At 42.1% G+C, this 23,896-nt stretch overlaps 1 protein-coding gene across 1 annotated transcript in view; it reads left to right on the top strand.

The window, feature by feature from the left end:
- The window catches only part of LOC306928393 (relaxin receptor 2-like), a 147,420-nt gene that overhangs the window by 99,809 nt on the left and 23,715 nt on the right, over positions 1-23,896 (top strand). Inside the window, exons 10-16 of the mRNA XM_079508449.1 lie at positions 1,216-1,290; positions 7,862-7,933; positions 11,592-11,663; positions 14,480-14,554; positions 18,636-18,707; positions 18,900-18,971; positions 23,425-23,654. Of these exons, the coding sequence (XP_079364575.1) occupies positions 1,216-1,290; positions 7,862-7,933; positions 11,592-11,663; positions 14,480-14,554; positions 18,636-18,707; positions 18,900-18,971; positions 23,425-23,654 (668 nt within the window). The remainder of the gene's footprint in view (positions 1-1,215; positions 1,291-7,861; positions 7,934-11,591; positions 11,664-14,479; positions 14,555-18,635; positions 18,708-18,899; positions 18,972-23,424; positions 23,655-23,896) is intronic.

Here is a 23,896-nt window from a genome sequence, read left to right as displayed (position 1 = left end):
AATTGCATTTTTAGAATGCTTTTCTAATTACTCAAAGCACTATACAATGGTTCATTCATTCATACATTTGGAGGTGAAGTGCCAAAAACACTAACAGTCGACGCCAGCGTCCTCATTCCCACATTCACACACCCTATAGTGGCAAGCTGGCACCGACTGACTCAATGGAGGCTGTGGTGTTCAGTGTCTTGCCCAAGGACACTTCAACATGTGGACAGGAGTAGCCGGGATTCGAACCGCCGTCCCGCGGATCATTGGATGACCTGCTCCACCTCCTGAGCCCATACTCCAGCATCACACACCTGCTCTACCTCCTGAGCCCATACTCCAGCATCACACACAAATATCAAAAATTGCAGATCTGCAAGCTCGAAATTGAACCTGTAAATCTACTACTTCTAAGTTTTGGATATATGAGGTTTGCACACGACAGACGATATACATTTAAAAATGTAACCACTTGAACCCCAGCATCCATATTCTGGGGAGAACATTAGTCAAAAAAATCTACAAGCTCACAATGCTATTTTTGACAAAGATTTTGAGGGAAAACCGAAAATAGCGACCCAAGTACAGTCGCAACTCAGGTCCGTTTGGACTAAGAATAAGAGGGTTCTAGTGGTTAACTTTAATACTTATTTCATGTTCTTGTTTTATTACATCCAGTGTCATCGCTATTAGTATTCTCTTATGGTTCACTGTGTTGTTGTTGTTGTTGTTGTTGTTGTTGTTAGCACAGCCTGGGCAGAACATGGCACCAACATTTCACTGTGCGTCGTGGGCCTGTATGAGTGAGTGACAAATAAACCCCCTCTTGCATCTCTTGAATCTTTTGAAATATATTCCTTTTGTGGAGGAAGGTGAATAGATGTTTCTGTTCAGTTCACTGTAGTGACAGCGGTGCCGTCTCAAGCGCAAACACACCTCGCTTCACAAGAGATGCACACGTCAAGCTCTGTGTGCCTTCATCCGTGTGTGTGTGTGTGTGTGTGTGTGTGTGTGTGTGTGTGTGTGTGTGTGTGTGTGTGTGTGTGTGTGTGTGTGTGTGTGTGTGTGTGTGTGTGTGTGTGTGTGTGTGTGTGTGTGTGTGTGTGTGTGTGTGTGTGTGTGTGTGTGTGTGTGTGTGTGTGTGGACAATTTCCCTGGTCCTCACAAGAGAAGCTAGAAAAAGTGCTCTCTCTCTCTCTCTCTCTCTCTCTCTCTCTCTCTCTGCAGGTCCATGGTGAACACCTCTCTAGAGCAGCTGTCCCATCCCAGCTTCTGTTATGACATGCCCGTTCTTCGCTGGCTGTGAGTCAACTGTGTGTGTTACATTTAAATGATGTCTACATAATGTATGTTTGAGTGTATTTCAGTCATTGTTGCTGGTGGACCAGGGTTTATTATATCGCTGTCGGCCATAGTTTAACTTTCAGTGTTTTTAGTTATTTTTTGTAAATGAACGCCCTAGGCCCTACTTGATCATACATTGTCAGACTGAAGCATCAAAGGTTCAAAATGTGTCTCTGCGTGCAACGTTTCGCGCCACCTTTCAATACTTTTGTGCCCACATAGCGCACAATTTTGTCCGCCCGTTCAGGTGGACAAATCCCAGACGTATGCAAATCTGCGGAGGTGCCCAGGGACGTGCACACATAGACATCAAAGGGGGCTTCAGTCCCTGCCCTTTTACCCGTCTGTAAAACAACGTCCAAAAGTGCCCTCTTACAGGATTTCAGCCCCTTTGCCTCTCTAACACTCTGTGCACGTCCCTGGAGGTGCCGTTCACGCCTGTGCTTTCTGTCTTCTTCACGTTAAGAAGACAGTCTGTTGCTCCGTGTTCAAAGTAAAACTAAAAGAGCCCTGTTCTGTATCGCATTGAACAAGGGAAAGCAACAACAACACGGAAACAACACGGTCAGTGGCCTTTGTTCAATATGTACGCTTTGTGTGTGTGCGTCTCACTCGGACAAACGATATTCGCGGAGAAACAACACCACCATAGACCGCATGGCGTTAGACTCGAGCGCCTCGACTCGAGCGTCAGGCACGCACGATTCTAGTGCTTTACAATGCTAAAACTAGTAAAAACTAAGGAAATTCTCTAGTTTAGTTATTTTCAATTTAAGCTTTTTAAATACCCAAAACAGTTACAGGCTGAAGTTGTCGTTTTCTGTAAATTAAGCCTCATTTTAAAGCCTCATTTAAAATGTTTTTTTTTCTCCAATTCTAGTTTTGTTATTATACTGTAGTTAACTATACGATACAGCGAGCACAATGCAGGAGAGCAGAGAGAGGAAATGACAACAACATATAAGTGAGGAGAGAAGAGGAGGTGTGGAGAGGAGAATGTCCAGCTCACATAGTTAGTATAATATTATGAGAAGTGAAGTCTGTTTACTGGAATCATGCCCAGTTAAATTTGAATGTGTCATGTTTGTTTTTATTGTGCAGTGCACTCTATATCGGCCCCCCAGCCAATGTTTTAGTACATTTCTCTTCCAATTTTGCTGATGGATATAAATTGCTCGCATCGACCCGGCTCTCTGTCAGTTTGGTGTTTGCTTTCCACGGCGCCTGCAGCAGGTGGTCTCGGTCTCGCATGGCCAGCTCCTCCATTCTCGCTCCCAGTGGTGGAAAAAAGTGCACAATGTTTTACTTGTATGAATACGGCAATGTAGAAATACTCTGTTACAAGTACAAGTCCGGAATTCAAAATGTACTTGAGTAAAATGTATTTAAAGTACCAAAAGTAAAAATACTCATTATACAGAATGTTTAAAAAACAAAATCTTTTGAAAATAGCACATCTACAAGCTCATAATGCATCCAATCGTTACGCATTGTGAGCTTGTAGATCGGCTATTTTCAAATTGCCGAAATGTATATAGAACTGAAGTGGTTAATGTAATAATAATCCAAATCTACAAAGTAACTAGTAACTAAAGTAATAATTGTAGTCGAGTAAAAGTACAGTATTTGTCTCTGAGATGTAGTGGAGTAGATGTAAAAGTATTGGAAATACACAAGTAAAGTACACATACGTCAAAATTGTACTTAAGTACAACCCATTCTGGACGGGAACCCCTTTTGGCGTTTTAAGCATTATGTTATACTTTAGCTATTGAAAAATAGCAGATCTACAAGCTCATAGCGTGGCACCGAGTGCCACGCTACGAGCTTGTAGATCTGCTATTTCTGAAAAATTGTGAAAATGTGGCGCAAATCTTTGAATATATATTCTTTCAGAGCGAACCTTTTTAACTCAAATCTTCGCTTCTGGGGAGTCCCTGGAAAAACATATTTTCAGATTGGGTCGGCGGCCAATTACATATATTTTTGGGGGTCCTTGACATGAAAATGTTTGAGAACGACTGACATGGAAACATAGGTTTTTCAGAAAACTGTCAGGATTTAGAAGACAATTGTAGAATCGTCCTCAGGTCTAAATGGATTAAGTAAAAGTACTTTACCCCACTGCTCACTCCACTCCGAATAGAGCTCTGGGGAAACTCATTTCGTTGCTGTCGGTGCAGAATCCTCATATTTTAACTTGTTTTTGTGTGTGTGTGCGTGCGCGCGCGCGCGCGCGCGTGTGTGTGTGTGTGCGTGCGAGACAGAGCGAGACAGAGAAAGTGTGAATGGGTGCACATCTGACAGTAGCTCAAATTCTCAGTGTAGTCCATCATTGGGCTCACCGAGTCCAAGGCAACCTGAATTTCATTGCTTGAGAAAAGATGAATCACTGCTTGCTTCAGTCAATCATTCACATTCTTTTCTTACGTGATTAATATTTTATTTGTCATTTTCCCACAATACAACCACCCACAGTCTGACACAAACAAAACAAATTAACACTAACCAAAAAAGAACAGGTACAGCAACACAATAAACAATAAAGTGGGGCAACAAAAAAGAAACCGAAAAAACAAAAGGGGAGGGAGTGAGGGGCTGTGCTGTGCTATAGAGACACACAGGGACTACAAATTTCCCACCCCCAAATGAGACAGCGGCCCCACTTCTGGTCCGTTTCTGTTGTACTGCAGCTGCCAATGCAATCCCTATGAGAGGCATTATACCCTAATTTCACTGGTTCATAACAGGCTGTAGCGATCTTTTTGTGTTCCAATAAAGTGTCCCATATGTTTGATTTGTCCTTTTCAATGTCACATACCTGCCATCTATACATCCCACAATGTACTATAATATACTCCATCAGTTTGTGAAAAGTGCTAGCATTATAAATCTCAAGTCAAAGTGGCCGCACGGTATATACTGTACGTCTCACGGTTGCATCCCTTGAGGTTTTCAATACCCAGATATATTTGTTGTATTTCGTTTTATATGCTATGTATTTGTTGAAAATGATTTAAACAGCATCTTGCAAGACTATTTATTAATACTCATCTGGAGAATTGACTAGGTAGTTGAAAATGTCAGGATATGTCACTCCATTTAGCTGGGTTATTTTCCCATGCAACTATTCAGCCAAGTTAATTATACAACAAGTTGACGACGGTAAAAAACACCGTCGGAGCTCCGCGGTAGGTAGAACATATTAGTAAGCCCGTGACATGTTCAAAATATAGACATGAATTACAAAGTCAGTCGGGATCGGGATGTGTTATTGAGAATTCCACTCTTCAATTTAGGCCTGACGTCGAAATTTAAAAAGAAAGTCTTCTAAATCCTGACAGTTTTATTAAAAAAACATGTTTCTATGTCAGTTGTTCTCAAACATATTCATGTCAAGGAACCCCAAATATATATGACATCGGCTCGGTGGCGCGCTATGAGCTTGTAGATCTGCTATTTTTCAATAGCTAAATTAGAATGGGTTAAGCATAGAGATTGATTGTACATGGGCTGATTTCCATAGTTGGCTTGATTCTAGGCTTACTGTATATTTGTGTAAATCTCTATGGTACCAGAAAACCACGCCCACGGCTATGGAGGTGCATGGAGGTGCATGTTCTGAGGAAGTGACCACTGTGCCAAATGCCGCAGGCAAAAAGGCATAGTGGTACAACAGCAGATTCGGTATCCCTAAACCACCCTGGTCCACCCTGTTCTGAAGTAAATTTAACTACATAAACGCACGCACGCACGCACGCACGCACGCACGCACGCACGCACGCACGCACGCACGCACGCACACACACACACACAGTCACACACACACAGTCACACACACACAGACACACACACACACACACACACAGACACACACACACACAGTCACACACACACACACACACACACACACACACACACACACACACACACATACACTTGACAGAGTGCGTTTACAGTTCAGTCGCAGGCCACTGTGGGCTAACAGAAACCAAAGAAGACTGATGCTGCGGCAGATTAAACCGATAAAACAATTGAACAACTTGTGCGTGGGTTCGTTCTCCTGATATTCTATATCACTCTGGAATTTGCGCCGACAGAGGCCAAAGACAGTTCATTCGTTATAGTCGAGCACGCCTGCCTTTGAAGAGACTATAGAGAATAGAGCCTATGGGGGATCCCCCATCAACTTAGATATTAAGTGGTCTCGCATGGTCAGCCATCCAATATCTCTCCACTCCAAATTTCTTCTTTTTTGTGTTTTGTCTCTGGGGTGCAGCTAAAGTGTGACCGTGTGGCCGAGTGGTGACTGGTCCAGACATCTGTGGTATGTCTGGGGTGCAGCTAAACTGTGACCGTGTGGCCGAGTGGTGACTGGTCCAGACATCTGTGGTATGCCGACCGTCTGACCCAAAACCACATTTGGCGGCAAAACCAACAGGCAACCGGTGGAGCGTGTCATAATGTGTTCTCTCTCGAGGTTTAGAAATGTGGTGGAGTCAAAAGTAGGAAGTTTGTCTTTGAAAGGTAGAAAGTATAAACAAAAATAAAAAACGACACGTACATGTACTCTTAAGTACTTACCTTACGTCATAAAGTACTCAAGTAGCCTATACTTACTTAGTTACCGTATAAAGTAAATACATTTACTCAAGTACTGTACTTAAGTACAATTTTGAGGTATTTTTACTTTACTGGGGTGGAAGATCGAAAAGCAGCTGCAACAGCTTGGCATGGTATGGGGCAGTATCTCTCTCACAGGCAAGACAGAACTTGAGGTTGTCATCATTGAAGGCAATCTCAAATGCAGTGAGATATTGGGATGCGATTCTGGAGCCAGTGGCGATCCCATATCTTCAGAATCTGGGACCTAACGCCATCCTCCAGGATGACAATGCTCGGCCCTACAGAGCCAGGATCATTACAGAGTAGCCTACCTCCAGAATTTGGGAGTGGAGTGGATGGGATGGCTTGCCGTGAGTCCAGACCTCAACCCATTTGAACACTTGTGTGATCAGTTTGGACGTGATGTACGTGCTAGAGTGACCAACAGAACCACGTTGGATGACTTGCAACAAAATATGTTTGAGTAATGGGATGCCATCCCACAACAAAATGTGGCTAGGTTTGGTGACCAGCATGAGGAGGAGGTGCCAAGCTGTTGTGGCTGCTTTTGGATCTTCCACCCGCTACTGAGTTCCCTAACACTGAGTGTTGTTTAGACTTTCTCAAATGTATTTAGTGACAATGTCAGGCTTGTCAGCCCATTCTGAATTAAGCCTGAGGAAGGTTGCAAGACCGAAACGTTGCTTCTTAACAATAAATGCTCTGAACCTAGCAAGTGGCGGTGTGCGGGTGTCCCTCCTTTCTTCTAACACTGAGTGTAAAATTAATTAAGTGTAAATGGCCAATATGTGTTTTTTTCCTTATTACTGTGTGAGAGTGCAATCATCCAATGCACTAAGCAACTCGAAGCAAGGGTTTAATAGGGGCTCCATTTTTGTCACCGCTAAACCCCTTATCCCTAAACTTCTTTGCCTTTTTTTACTATTTTGCAAAACATTTTTGAATAGTTAAAATGGCCAGTCTACAAGCTCACAACGTGTCAATGTAGATTGGCTAGTTGAACTATTCAAAAATGTTTTTCAAAATTGTAAAAAAGGCAAAGAAGTTTAGGGATAAGGGGTTTAGCGGTGACGAAAATGGAGCCCCAACCATTTGCCATTTTGTACATTTTTGAGAAGGCGCTACCCACACATTTAGCTGTGTTGCTCATTACACTAACACCCGATCCTTACAATCTATACCTCGTTGTAAAGGTGACTAATCAATGATTAAAATTAAATAAAATACAAATACAATACCAATTGGTATTATTAAAGTGGAGAAATAATGTTGTTTCCGAACTTTTGTTGCTGAGTTTACATTTCGCCCATTCGAAAATAGACGATCTACAAGTTCACAATGTGGCACATTGTGGGCTTGTAGATCTGCTATTTTCAAACAATTTTTATACATTTTATAGATTTGAAAACTTGCAAAATGTGACTACTTTCTACTTTTGGTACTTTAAGTACATTTTGATACCAATACTTTTGTGCTTTTACTCAAGTCATGCTTGAGTAAAAGCTTTAATGAAGCAACGTTTCGGTCACTAGGGACCTTCCTCAGGCATGCCTTCCTCAGGCATGCCTGAGGCATGCCTGAGGAAGGTCCCTAGTGACCGAAACGTTGCTTCATTAAATAAGACAATACTCTTGTGCCGAGCAGATACACAGTGTGCGGGTGTACCTTATTGCTTTACTCAAGTCATTTTTGAATTTCGGACTTTAACTTTAACGGATCCGGTTCAGTGGTGAGTGCACCGCAACAGGAGCTGGTTGACAGAGAAAAGAATAAAGGAATCAGAGTGAATCTCTTATAATAATAAAATAGTACTAATTGAGAAATGTTCTCTCCCTGTCTCTCTCACGTACATGCACACATACTTATGCGCCTCTCTCTCTCTCTCTCTCTCTCTCTCTGTCAGTGACCTCGTTGGGAACCAGATTCAGCTGCTCAACTATTCCTTGTTGAAGAACTGCAGTGAACTTACAGTTCTGTAAGTATTACATTGTGAACAAATGATAATGGCTGGGTTTCCCAAAGACATTTTGTGTTGCACATAGCTTGAACACACCCTTCTAGGCCGCACACAGAAGCCTGTGTGCGGCCTAATTGGCTGCCAATCAGACACTGTCCTTTTTTGGGAAACGCTGTCAAACACAACAACATAGAAATAGACCTAGACTAGAGTACAGCCATACCTGTCCTCATTGCGCACGTAACGCCTGCATGAATACATTTAGAAGCAAACCTGTTTCCCTAAAGCCTCTTTAGCCTACACACACCTGTCGACATGTGGCAGTAGTCAAACCATTCGCAGAGAAATGTGTGATGTGAGTGGTGACTTTCTTCATCTCATTTAAATATAAAAACTTTGAAATTAAACAAACATTTAGGCCTACTTCAGCATCAAAGAAATTAAATTGCCATATACTGTACTGTATATGTGTGTGTGTGTGTGTGTGTGTATATATATATATATATATATATATATATACACACATATAAAAACATTTAAGAGTGAAGAGAGCCTACTGTCAGCTGTCCAGCAGTCCAAATATTATTAAATTAAATTTCAGACGAAGTGATGTCGGCAAGGTAAATGTAGGCCTATATGAAAACACTACTGTCCCATTGTGCATTGTGTTCATCTATGTGAAAACCACACGCATACTCACTATGCGTATTTCATTTGGGAAACTCAGCCATTGGTATTATGATGTTGTAGCACGCATGCACACACGCACAAGCATGCACACACATACACACACACACAACCACATCCCCTGCGAGTAGCTGATCCCCAGTTTTCCATGTGCAGGAATGTAAAGCGTTGACATTATTTTGCACCACAGTTTGACACAAATGAAGATGGAACTCAAATACGATATGTTTCACCACACTGGCATGTTGTTGCACTCGGAAAAATAAAAGTCAATTATTTGTGATTGTTTGAATACTTTATTTAGAAATGTGTAAATGTGGCCAAGACATTTACGCTAAAGGGATAACAATGACTACTTTATTTAGAAATGTGTAAACGTGGTATAAGACATTAAGGCTAAAAACAGAAAAGTCATGGGCACTTTCTTGTTTCCATTGTGGTCATAATGTATTTAATTCAACACTACACTACTACAGTATACAGTATAAGGAGAACAACAGCTGCAGTTCCTTTCTATGGCAATATGCATTTTCCTCCCCTTGTGGTCTCCTGATAGATGTTGTTTCAAGCCAATTTAGAAAGAAACCAGCGATTTCCATCTTTTAATGCAGGGGTGGGCAACTTTGATGATGGAGAGGGCCACTATATTTCCACACTCACTCCAGAGGGCCACATAAAAATAGCTTTTGGTTGGTATTCACAACCAAGTGTCACTGTTGCGCAGCCTAACACACACACACACACACACACACACACACACACACACACACACCCCTTATCTCTTCCTTACAACTTTAACAAAAAACTTCCTCACACCTAGATTCAAAAAGGTATTTTTAAAAGGATAAATACTGTGAACATAAACATCAAATAGTATGTGTGTCTGAGGCTGTGATGGACGGCACGCGCACACGCACGCACGCACACACACACACACACACACACACACACACACACACACACACACACACACACACACACACACACACACACACACACACACACACACACACTTCACTTCACTTCAATCACTTCACACGGGTGTGATTTTTAAGTGTTAAACCTAATGCATCAGGCGTTAGTTACTGTTGGCGTAGCTACTATATGTCATGTCAGCCCAATCTCACCCAAACACGGTGAAATAGCATGCACGGATTGGCAATTCCATACATACACACCTAGAAAACCCCAGTTCGAACCCGGGCTCCCCCAGAGTTAGTGTCGAAGTGTCCTTGAGCAAGACACTGAACCCCTAATTGCTCCTGATGTTCTAGTTGGTGCCTTGCATGGTTTCCGCCGCCATTGGGGTATGAATGTGTGTGTGAATGGGTGAATGTAATGCACAATCAATCTATGTAAAGCACCTTGGATAAAGGCGCTATAGAAATGCACAATTTTTCTCCCTCCTCAAATATCTTTAACTTTAAAATGTGCTGTCAAGCTCATTTCCCGATGGCCTGCTGGGGTAATCACTGCATTCAATGGCCTGTCAAACCGCAGGACAAAGTAAAACGAGTTTTGAATTCAGGCAAAAACTCCAAAGCATACTCAAATTGACCCACGTACGTTGACATTGGGTGCTGTGCCAAAAAGTCAAACATTTAGACCCTGCACTCCAACTGCATGCTAAAGAGCAAAGCTTTCACATAAAGTTGCTCTTTGCCATGCAGTTGGAGTGCGGCCTCTACCTTTCTGAAAGGAGAAGAGAACTACCTGTACAGCCTGTACACCCATAGCGATTTATCAAAATGTCAGTAATTATTGTTTTTTTTCTTCAAGATGTGAGAGGAATCAAGATGTGTATTTGGCTTGTTTTGCTTTCCGCCGGCCCAGAGGCCTTTGCTGCTGTGAAAAAAAGAACAAATGTGGCGTGAGCAGATGTGTGGGCAGGTGGACCGCCCGACGGAAACCAACAACTACACTTCAATGACAATAAATTACATTATCAATCATTCCCACTAAGAGAAAGAGAAAACGTGGAGCTGAAGGGGAGAGAGAAAAAGCAACAAGGCCTGTGAAGAGAAAACGAAATGTTTAAATTAATTGATACTTAGACCGATGCCCGCTGGGAACGCAATGCCCGTTCTACCCATTTATACTCGCTGTACCCGTTATGCTGTACCTGTTGCAGTGGTGGATATCATGTAACTAAGTACATTTACTGTACTTAAGTAAAACATTTAGGTATTTGTACTTTACTTGAGTATTTCCAATTTCCAATACTTTAACTTCTGCTCCACTACATCTCAGAGGCAAATATTACTCTACTCCACTACATTTATTGAAAACTTTAGTTACTAGTTACTTTGTAGATTCTGATTATTATTACAAAACATACAGTAACCACGTCAGCCCTATATACATTTTGGCCATTTGAAAATAGCCGATCTACAAGCTCACAATGCATTGCATTCGATGCATTGTGAGCTTGTAGATCGGCTATTTTCAAAAGATAACCTTTACCATTCCTTGACAATTTACAATAGGCCTATCTCACAGCCCCCTTTCCACGCCCCCTTCCGGTAGATAGTGGTGTCATTTAACATTAGCATTTACACGTTTTTTTCTCTGGAGAATCTAAGTACATTTCCTAATGTAAAAATGTGACAGACCAATATTATTATGAAGCAAATAAGATGGTAAATCAGCTCGAACAGATAGAACAAACCTTACCTTGAGAAAACAAAAGTTGTAGACTTCTTAAATTACCTCTGTTAACATGTAGTGACTATGGAGTGACGTCACGCTATCACCACTAACGCGGAAAGGTGGCGTATTAAGGGGGCGGGGAAATTCTGTGAGATAGGCCTATTCCAATTTACAATTTAAGCATTTAGCAGATGCATTTAGCATGGCAGACAATCTAGCAGACGCTCTTAATCCAGAGCGATTTACAGTAAGCCAAACAACCCTGACAACAACCGCTCCTGAGCCACATCCACGTCAGCCCTGATGTCTTCTCCTGACTTTCCCTTCTTGTCCTGTGCAGCTCACTGATGGACAACAGGATTACATCCATACCTGAGAACACCTTCCAGTCCCTGTGGAACCTGCAGGAACTGTAAGTAAAGTAAACAACCTCCTCCATGGCTCCATCCTGTGTGTCTGTGTTAGAGCCCTGCACAGGCACAAAATATACTACTTTTTATTATTATTTTTCTTCACCCAGTGTCAATTGTCTAATATTGTAATCTGACCTGGGCACTACGCTCCCTCAGCCAACCTGGGGAGAGCAACGAACTGACCCCATGCTTCCTTCAATGCATGAGGAGTCCAAGTCGCTTCATTTCACCTGACGGGGGGAGTTTCCCCGGTTGGACGTAGCAGGAAGGAACACATTATTCCAACCAGTTTTTGTGAGGTTACATGGGGAGAACATGCAAACTCCACACAGAAAGGGCCTTTTGCCAACCCCACCTAGGGTGTAGGCACTGATGACGCGGAGGAGAGAACACGCCCACAACGTCCCCAGCGGGAATCAAACCCACAACCTTCTAGCTGTGATGTGACAGTGCTACCGCATGCGCCACCGTGCCCCTCTATTTATTATTCTTTTTTTAAAGATATATTTTTTGTGGCTTTCGCCTTTATTTTCTTTTTCATAGAGGGATAGGTATACAGTAGGCTGACAGGAAATGGGGAGATAGAGATGGGTGGGTGACACGCAGTAAAGGCCGTCGGGATCGGGAGTCGAACCCGCGGCACACTGCCAGACTGGATTACCAGCCAAGGTGCCCAGACGGCTACGCCAGCCGCCCGGGCCTCTATTTATTATTCTACATCAGGCAGATGGATGCGTCTCAGACAGAGCCTTACAATGTCTTTACAAGCCTTCCGAGAATACAAAGAGGCTAAGATATTCCTCTGTGAGGTCTCCTCCACAGAGCAACGCCATTAGCCTCGTTGTATGCTCGGAAGGTTTGTATGGATGCTCCAGTCACCATGACATGTTATTTTCTGTGTGACTAGTACAGACAGTGGAAAAGTAGAGGCACAGACGGTGCAGGGAAGGTAGTGTCAAACTCATTTTATGTCATGAATGCACTTCACGTGCGTGTTCGTGCACATGCTGCAGTGCACCCCCTTGTTCTTTTTCAACCATTCATCTTTCTCTGTCTCTACTGTAACTACAAAATGTCCCACTTCACAAATTTTGATTCTTTTTTTTTATATAACTTGAAATACTGGAGTTGAAAAATAATAAATGGTGGCATTAAAGGACCACTTCACCACTTTTCAACCTATCTTCATATAATAGGTCCTCACTAATAATCATGATAAAATGGCACGATTGTTTTCTTCTCGGTCTGTGTCTCATAGGAGGGCTGTGGGCAGTTCAGAAACCCGTCCACCAGTGACATCATCATTAGGCAGATTTTTTTTAAACAAGATTTTTTTACAACAATGTTTAGATTTTCATTATCGTGAGAACGATGACTTCCATTTTCGCATTGCAACTTTTCAGGACTAGAAAGCCTGCAGTTTCCATTAGCTTGTATTCACTGGTGGACGGGTCTCTGAACTGCCCACAGCCCTCCTATGAGACACAGACCGAGTAGAAAGAAATTGCACCATTTTTTCATTATTATTAGTGAGGACCTATTATATGAAGATAGGTTGAAAAGTGGTGAAGTGGTCCTTTAACAGCTTCTCTTAATAAACCCCACAAGTATAACGTACAAGAATAAATACATTGAATTTTCACCCCAAAGAAAAAGGACAACAGAAAACAAGACAAACAAACCTTAAATACAGGATCAATAAAAGTTGAAAAATAAAAGGCAGACAAAAACAGACAAAACAGTACACAACATCCTATAAACAATCATAAGTACACGATACATCCATAATCCGCATTACATCACAGCAATCCAATCACAGTATAGGCTACTTTTAAATCAAAAGTCCAGCAGACCTCACACATCCTCAAGCAGAGACGGATTCAAATTCTTAATGAATTGAAAGAATGGACCCCATATCCTCCCAAACTTATCGGAAGAACCATTTAAGGAGAGTCTAATCTTCTCCAGTTTTACACAGTACAAGGTGTCCCTAATCCAGTGAGTGTGAGAAGGGGAAGTGGGCGATTTCCAGTTGATCAAGATTAGTCTCCCACATCCCCCTCTGGTTTAGAGAGTGACGGTACTGAGGGGAAAACACCAAACAGAGCCCCCAAAGGTGTGGGCTCCACTCTTTGCCCGACTATCGTTGATAAGGAATTAAAGATATCTGTCCAATATTTGTGTAGAGAAGGGCAGAGCCAGAACGTATGGATGAGGTCTGCAGGAGCTTGCCGACCAAATTTTGATTCTTATGAAGAAGATATTGCAAGCATTACTTTTATAATCAGTCATAGGCTACAAGGAATTTGTGATGGTAAATTAAAATATGTAAGCCGCACCCTTGATAAACTATGTTAAATCAAAACATAATTGTAAATGTAGGCATGAAGATAAAGAGTAGAGCCGTGCACAGCTCCCATGCTATTTGGGTGCACATCTAAAGAAACTCTCATAGCACTGGAGGGCAAAGAAAGTAAAGGCCATGTACCTAAACTGACCACGAGTGCCATAACAATAGCCGGCACGACAAAGCGCAAAGCCAAACAACTTGCCACATGTTGTGTGTGTGCACGCGTGACACTGATGATGGCTTCTGAAATGCCAATGCCATTTTTTTAAATTGGATAATGATTGAATAATCACCATTGTATGTGTGTGTGAGTGTGAGACCCGCTGATGATGGCTTCTGAAATGTGTGTGTGTGTGTGTGTGTGTGTGTGTGTGTGTGTGTGTGGTGTGTGTGCGTGTGCGTGTGCGTGCATGCGTGCGTGCGCCTGCCTCTCTCTCTCTCTCTCTCTCCCTCTATCTCTCTCAGGGACTTATCCAGCAACAGGATAAACGAACTGCCAAGGAACACATTTAAGAGTCTCTCAAGATCTCTCGTCAAGCTGTGAGTATTTAGTCATGTTTCTTGCCTCAAGACTCAAATGCATTGGTGAGTGATTGGAATTATAATGTATACCTGGCTCAAGGCTAATTACTGTTTGACATAATTATGTGCAATGTGGGCTTCTATTTTGGAAAAACTAATCTCCAACTTCTAAGCTGGTCCTGGACCAAATATCGGATTTATCGTCCATTAGAGCCTTCTGAAATTTGTTTGGATTGTGTATGAATTTATTTGGCTCCTGTAATTTTATGAAACCTTTCAGCGGGTGATCAATCATTCATAATGTTAAGACGCCTGGGAGCCAGAGCCCGGATCCTTACCAGATCCCTCTTAACGGTTCCAGTTCCTAACGGTTCCCTTAACGGTTCCTAATATTATTTTCCCCTTTTTTTCAAACATAGATTATGCTTATATTATAACTAACCTAACCAAGTACATAATAAACACAAATTAAATTATTGAAAATGCACTTTACAATTATGAGGTGGCACTATTATTTAAACTTCACCACCACCAGCTAGCCACCACAACAATATAATTGTTGCAATTTGTATTGCATATTGCAATTTGTACTGTATATTAAATGTACAGTATACATTGAAATAATGATATTGTTGTAATGTTGTGTCTTTAATGTTCAGATTAATTTAATATGAAGGACCCCAGTTAACCTAATGGAAAACAAGCCAGTGCTTTCTTGGGTTATAAAATCATCTTAGCAGACCTTGTATTGAACTGTAGGCTACGTTCCTGTGCTTTTTTCTGCAAACTGTTTATAAAGTAATCAATCTATGGAGGTATAAATGCACCTAAAGGCTGGGCTCTCAACAGCCACGCGATTAATTTAGAGACAAATCAAAAGCAGTTGAGTTGCTTATAAGTTGTAAATATAAGTGCAGACAAATTGATTTGGCTCTATAGTTAACGTGATTTATAAAATATCAGACAGAAAGACGTCAACTCATTGGCGTTCTAAATTAACAGTAACAACATTAACAACAGTTGTACAATACGCTTAATGAAAAGCTCTGTAGAAGTTACTAGTTTTTATTTTCTAACGTTACTAGCCTGGGGAAAGTGAACCAGCCTTGCATCATCCTCGTCCCCCGCCGGCTGTGGTGGAGCTGCGGGGAGTGCAGGCACGGCTTTCCGCAGGCTCTCAAACACGATGTGCCTAGTTTAATCTCGTGAGTTGTGGAGTTGTGGACGTGCAACTGGTACAAGTTGCAACAACCTTTGCAGGGAACTATGGCATCGCATTTATTGCACTTTGCGTGCTCAGCCTCAGAGTCATTTCCCTCTCTGTTCTTTTTTTTTTTTAAAGATATTTTTTTGCGGCTTACGCCTTTTATTGGTTTTTGAAGGGACAGACAGTAGGCTGACAGGAAACGGGAGAGAGATGGGGGAAGACATGCAGTAAAGGCCGTGTCGGGCTCGGGAGTCGAACCCGCGGCACACTGCGACTGGATTACCAGTCGGGTGCCCAGACGGTTACGCCACCGCCTGGGCATTTCCCTCTCTGTTAACCACACTTTGGAGATCTCTTCGACATACTGTCCCGCTCACTCCGTGGCGGTGACCGCTCGCTGAATGCACAGAACAGTGGGCGTATCCTCCCCGACCCCACTCACTCATGTAGGTGGGGTGACGTCACCCCAGGCTCTGCTTGCATGCATGCACAGACACAGCGGAGCTAAATGACGACTGATGAGAACCGTTTGGGGAACCGCTAATGGAAAAAAACGATGGAACCGGCTCCGCAATGTCGGAAACGGGTCTGAAATGGACCCGGTTCCAAATCCCAACCCTATGTGCATACAGTATATATACTATACTGTATCCATACTGTAGAGGAGTAAGAAGTACACAGTTTTTGCCCCTGAGACGTACTGGAGTATAAGTATAAACTGACATGTATTAAGGATAGGCTATAAGCTCTGAGCTTCGGCCTATGCCTTTTCCATCAACAAAACAGAAATGATTGATGTAATCTGATATTGTAATGATGTGTTATACTGTGGATGATGATCGAACTAAACTAAACTAAATGTTAATGTATTGAAAAATGGACATACTCGAGGTAAAGTAAAGTTACTCAAAATTGTCCTTAAAGATGGAGTCCCGTGATTTTTTTCTCCCCTAAAACATGATCATCAGCTACTATGATTATACTAGGAGGAGGATTTGTACAGAAAGTGTTACAATGTGGTTTTGATGTGGCCACACCCACCAGTTCATTAAGTATGCCTTATGATGTCACTACTGGTGACTTTTCGATTGGGCCTTTTGACTCAAAGGCTTTCAGCTTTCATGAAGAAACTAAAAATACGCAGAGAAGACATATTTGAATATTCTAACCACACCTGGGGGTCTATTAGAGAAATGTTAACTCCATAGACACATACAAAACAGAAAAATCATGGCACTCCATCTTTAAGTATTGTAATTTAATAAATGTACTTACTTTCCACCATTGATGCCATGCCACGGCACATTGAAACTTTGAAAGTGCAACACGCGGTGGCCCAAATACCACCTTTACTAAGACACAGACTGTTGGTTTTTCCTTTCATTTGTCATCCATTTCATAGCGTCTTGTTACGGACCAGTTGATACACAGTCTAGGGGCTTCTCAATTGCCCGTAACATATCAAAGGGAGGACAGACCCCGCTTATCCAATAGGAACATTGGTTTATTGTGATGAAGAGAATAGTTACAATGTTCCGTTTCTCTCTTAGAATGGCTCAATAACAAATGTTGGAAGTGAATCAACGTACATAGGTTATGGCTTTTCAGATTATAGGCGTCAAGGCTATTTACAATGGTATATGGTGTATCACAAAAGAAAAAGAAGGCAATAATAATAATAACAAACTTAACTAACTGAAATCCCTAACCAATAACAAAGGAACAATAACTAACTTAAAGATGGAGTGCCACATTTTTTGTATTTTTCCAGTTTTGCATGTGTCTATGAGGTGACAGTACTTCATTAGACACCCTGGAGTCATTTTTATGCACAATGGTGTAATAACTTTGTATTTAGAGTTTCTTCCTGGAGGCTGAACCCTTGACAGTCAAACGTGCCAATGAAAAAAAAAGTAATATAGTGACATCACATTATCAGCCCCTCCCCTAACCCCTCCCCCTTTATCATACAACTACAGCTGTGGGTGCGGCTTCAGTTCAGGTAGATCACCACCCATCACCACCCACCAGGCAAACCAGGCATACTTAATGAACTGGTGGGGGTGCCCACATAAAAACGACATTTTAACAAATACTGTACACTTTTTTGAAAAAACTTCTTCCTCCTTATATAACAATAAGACCTGGTGATCATGTTTTAGGGTGGAAAAAATCATGGCACTCCATCTTTAAGCTTACCAACTCCTTCCCGAAGGGAGCTCAAAGGAAAACAGAATTGGTAAAGCAATCAGAACATTAACAAAGTAAAATAACGAAATTAACACAGTCGTCTGGAGACAAGACCCACAACGAACGGCGAGCAGTGTTACCTCGTTGGAGTCCCGGCAGGGACTGAGATTTAAAGATTAGACACGCCGGGTAACCAAGGCGTGTCACGTGACCGGCTGGCCACTGGCGACCTGATCAGACTCCCAGGTGATCAGAGCCGCCCCCCACCCCCGAGATGGCGAGCGAGAGGGGACATTTCATACTTCTGCAGCAGGGAGGAAGCAAAATAACACACGCACTAGCCATAGTAGGCGCCATTAGACAAGTACTCAGTAGGCTGTCAATATATGTATATAGATACAATAACATTAGTTCCATATTATATATATTACCAGTAATTCACTAATATAAATATATGTATAGATATAGCAATAAATACATATATATTTATCATACCACTTAGTAAACAAAATAATAATAAATACAGCCAACGGCTGTTACAGTCTACAATCCATCATTCACCTGTCATCCAGCCTTTGTCAAGTTCTCTTTCTGTTGGTTTTTCCTTTAATTTGTCATCCATTTCATAGCCTCTACAATCCATCATTCACCTGTCATCCAGCCTTTGTCAAGTTCTCACCACCTGTATCCTGTTTGTGACAGAAACATTTCCTACAATCCCTCCCTGCGAGTTCACCGTGATCACTTTGTCCATCTAACCAATTTGCAGTCCCTGTAAGTACATGCCACGCACGCACGCACACACACACACACACACACACACACACACACACACACACACACACACACACACACACACACACACACACACACACACACACACACACACACACACACACACACACACACAGAGAAGGACATGTGTTTATAGTGTTGTTGACGTTTGTTGTTTATCCTTTACGACAGAGCCCTGGAGGGAATTGACGTCCCAGACATTGAGACTAAGATGTTTCTGCCCATGAAGAACCTCTCTCATATGTACGTATGGTATGCTTCAACCAAGTGTTGATTTTGACAGCAAGTGTTTTTTTTCTCCATATTTTTGTCACCTGAAATTCTAGTCTAGTTTTAGTTGACTAAATGTCATGTGATTTTAGTCGAAAATCTACAGTTGATTTTGTTGGCAAATATGTAATTTGGCGGGGCCTTGATGGCATCGTTCTGGCAGATTTTACACTTGGTTGCATTCTGAAAATAGCCGATCTACAAGCTCACAGCGCGATTTTGTTTTCAAAAGAACAAATCACTTTAAAGTAAAAGTATCTCACAAAAGTGAGTACACCCCTCACATTTTTGCAAATATCTCATTATATCTCTTCATGAGACAACATGAAGACACTTTGATACAATGTAAAGTAGTCAGTGTACAGCTTGGATATCAGTGTAGATTTTATTTTTCCCTCAAAATAACACCATTTAACCCTTAGAAGGTGAAAGACGCCAATTGGCGTCTTCATCAGAATTCCGTAAATGATCAATGACGCCAATTGGCGTCTTTCTAGTTTTTGATTAATCTAAACATATTAATATGCTCCGAAGCGCTGTTTAAATTCCTGAGCTTATATTCCAACTACATTACCCAGAAAACCCGTGTCACGTGACACACGTGTACGTGTTGCCATTGGAAGCTGGTCCCACCCCCTGTAAACAGTGGGGGCAGAGGGAGTCTTCATAGTTTATTGTTTTGCCTGTTTTGCCTGTTTTGCCGTCTCGCCCGAGCGATTTTCTAGCAGAAAAAGTTGAAAGCAGTACTATTTATTTGAGCGAGTTTTGTGGTAGTAGTATTGATCCATACGCGTCCCAGTCGCCTTCTCCAGGCGGAGTAGCCCTGGTCCAGTGCTTACAGCGAGACTCGCTGCTCCCTCCCTCCTTTTTTCATTGTCTCCCCATCGTCGTCCGATGAGCTATACCGGGAAACCATTGAAGAAGACGATCAACCCGGAATGTTTTGAGGTAATCTTATTGTAGAAAATGCCCTTCTATCTAATCATAAGATGATCGCTACAAATAGATGCTTGGATAATTACTACTACTAGTCAGATCATGACGCCAGAATGACTCACCACGATGGCCCCCAGCCATTAGCCAGCACCAAAGGTGCTGGCTAATGGGGGGGTTGGTGCATTGGTGCTGGCTAATGGCTGGAGGGGGGGTTGGTGTCGATTGGTTGGTTGGTGCAGTACAAATGTATCGTAGCAGGCATGCACGCATGGCAGTACAAGTATTTTATATTGTAGCGTGCCTTATAGGCGATCTGATCTTTAGAGTAATGTTCGCTCCTTTTATTTACTGTCTACAAAGACGGAGAACAAACATGCATCGTTTACTGAAGCAACGCGTGGTTATGATGACCTTGCTACAAGGATCGGAGGGGGGACGGGGAGTGAAGCTAACAGTAGCGTATTATATAAGATCTGTATGACGTTTCATTGACGTCTGAGCTTGCATGATAATCGCATTCATTGTATATTGTATACAATCATGATTGTACATTGTTTAGTGTGTCTCCGTGTGATGATGATGATGACGATGATGTCAGATAGCCTACTTCCCCCCCCCCCCCCAACTGGCTATTGGCCGGGCTGACTACAGCTAAATGTTTATTTTTATATATTTAGAACTGGCATCAGATGAGGAGGAGGAGGAGGAGGATGATGATGATGATGATGATGATGATGAAGACGAAGAGTCAAGACTGCGATGGAGTTCTCCGACACTGAACCGGATGCATTCATTCATTTCAGTTGTTCTTTTTTTTAAATTTAGCCTACACACACACACACCGTCAAGAACAACTGGAATGCAGTGGTTTGGGGACACTGGGGAGTTTGGGGACAACTGTTTTGTATGTAGGCCTATTTATTTTCTGTAATATTTATTATAATTGTATTATGTTAGCACGAGGCCTGCCGGGAACATAGGAATTTTAAAACGTAGAATCTTGTGGCCTGCCACAAACGGAAAAGCCGTTTTAACAGCGATGTATTAATTAATGCATGTTTTAATACGATCGTATCGAAATCTACCGTCAGTTAGCTTTGTTATGCTTCTGACACAATGGGCGCGGCCATTTTGAAAATGCGCGCGCATCCACTTACATTGCCGGCTCTGGTTTCAGACGGCTTTATCTCACAGAAGCGACATTGCAGAGGACGCTTTGTCCCAGACAAGCGTTTTCAACGGCCTGTAGCAGGCGCTGTGATACTCGCGGTCAGCTTTTTCCACCGCCGAGCGAGACAACAACAACCGGTCATGATACCACACACAGCAGCTTTTCACAGGAACAATGCGATTACGGATATTTGGATCTTCAAAGTAAGTGTTACGCGCGATAAAACCTTGGCAATACGCAATCGAGGGATTAATGAATGGCGGCAGGCAGACGGTTAGTAGTCATAAAAAATAAAAGACGCTTTATGGTTTATGGTTTGACTAAGCGAGTTTCAACTGTGATTTACTCTGTAACGGTAGATGGTAAGAACCCAATTTTTTGTTATAATACAGTATACATTCAAGTCTATATTTTGATACATATCATGGGCACGAAGTCATATCAAAACAATGTCCTTGGATGTGTTTTTTATCAAAACTGTTTCTTCACAACAGGTTTTTGAGATACATGCATGAATAGACAAGGTACTGGTAAGACTATGTAAACATGGTATATATCAAAATGTGCGTTAGAATGTCTAATTTTACCCCAAAAAAGAATTGAGTTTATATGATGTTCCATTTCAGAGCTAGGGGGACTTTTAGCTGGATAGGTCAGATTGATCATGACTGACCATGCTATTTATAGATGGCAAAATATCTACAGTGGTACATGTGAGAAACTTTTTATTTTATTTTAATTGAACTAGACAACTCACCCTTTAAAATGAGATATTGCATGGCTATGTACGCCCAGCAGAAAAAAACTTATTTAGAAAATAAAACTTCAACCGGGCATAACTTTTTTTGTTGTCCTAGAAACACTACCCAGTGTAAATGCAGGCTCTTTTAAATGGCTTCCAACACAAAAACTAAACATTTTATCAACTCAGTTCATTTTTTTCCTGGAAGCAGACAAGCCAAGCTTTCTCTGAAGGTCTTTCGTTGTCACACATTCACAACAGAGAATTTTCAATAAATCATTCAAAAACTCCATTCTGCCATAGAGAAGTCTAAAAACTATATAGAAATCCTTGAAACTCTCAAAGAGTTAAAAACGCCATTAATTCCAAACTGCTATGGCAACAAAAGTGAGTACACCCGTATGTGAAAATGTCCAAATTGGGCCCAAGTGTCAATATTTTGTGTGGCCCCATTACTTAAATCCAACACTGCCTGCATCCTCCTGGGCATGGAGTTCACCAGAGCTTCACAGGTTGCCACTGGAATCATCTCACACTCCTCCATGATGACATCACAGAGCTGGTGGATGTTAGAGACCCTACGCTCCTCCACCTTCCGTTTGAGGATGCCCCAGAGATGCTCAATAGGGTTTATGTCTGGAGACATGCTTGGCCAGTCCATCACCTTTACTCTCAGCTTCTTTAGCAAGGCAGTGGTCATCTTGGAGGAGTGTTTGGGGTCATTATCATGTTGGAATACTGCCCTGCGGCCCAGGGTGTAGGCAGTGCTGGAAAGTAATGTGGGCCCAATTTGAACCTTGGACATAAGGGTGTACTCACTTTTGTTGCCAGCAGTTTGGAATTAATGGCTGTGTTTTTTTTGTTATTTTGAGGGGAAAATAAAATGTACACAGATATCCAAGCTGTACACGGACTACTTTACATTATTTCTTCAGTGTTGTCTCATGAAGAGATATCATGAAATATTTGCAGAAATGTGAGGAGTGTACTCAGTCCAGTCCTTTAAAGTTTAAAGGACGCGCGCGCACACACACACACACACACACACACACACACACACACACACACACACACACACACACACACACACACACACACACACACATAAATAAATAAAATTGACATTAACCGATGGGTATAGCTGATATTTGTCTGTTGTTGATAAGCATACATTTTGCGGTGGCTATGTTGGTGTGTTGCTTATCTGCAGCCTACCAAACTGTAGATTCTGAAGATTTATTTATTCCATTGAAGATGTATTTGTTTCCCTGGCACAAAAGGGGGAAATTAAAACAACAGAAAACTGTATCGTATCAGTATCGGCTATCGGCTAATATTTTAAATATCGGTATCGACTATGGGAATTTCCATATCGGTGCATCCCTATTTATATATTTATAACTATGGCAGTAATGAGTTAAGGAGGTTGGTATCACCAGACCTGAAGGAGCGGGAGTAGAGGGGGACAGTGGTCAAAGAGGTTGGAGGAAGTCAAAGAGGTAGGGGGTATTTGTATTGCTTTTTGTCACAGCGACAAAGTACTTTACATGAGCCTTATTATTATCATCACTGTATAGCTATTTCAAGGCGTTCCAGTACTGCTCGTACGCGCCCCACGTCCGCTCCTGCAAGCCCAACACGGACGGGATCTCGTCCTTCGAGGACCTGCTGGCCAACATGGTGCTGAGGGTGTCCGTCTGGGTCATGGCCGTCCTCACCTGCGTCGGCAACCTGTTCGTCATCGGCATGAGGTCGCTGATACGCTCCGAGAACAGCCTGCACGCCGCCTGCATCAAAGTCCTCTGCTGTGAGTTCACAAACACCTTCGCTGTCCGGTTCAGACCGGACAGCGGAGGGAGCATGCAAGGCATTGACACCAGCTTGTTGATATTGCTCCCTAACTAGGCAAAAACCCCTTCAGCGACTCAATACATACAATACAATACAACGAAACACACGTCTTTTAATTTAGCCCAACGTTTTGGAAATTCCTCTTGCTGAGTTTAGGGCTTAAGTCAGTTCAATTAAAAGAAAACCTTCATGATGTCA

This window comes from Electrona antarctica (assembly GCF_951216825.1).
Source record: "Electrona antarctica genome assembly, chromosome: 8".
Classification (NCBI taxonomy): domain Eukaryota; kingdom Metazoa; phylum Chordata; class Actinopteri; order Myctophiformes; family Myctophidae; genus Electrona; species Electrona antarctica.
The sequence above is the reverse complement of the archived record's forward strand: the minus strand, read 5'-3'. Positions and strand labels throughout refer to the sequence as shown.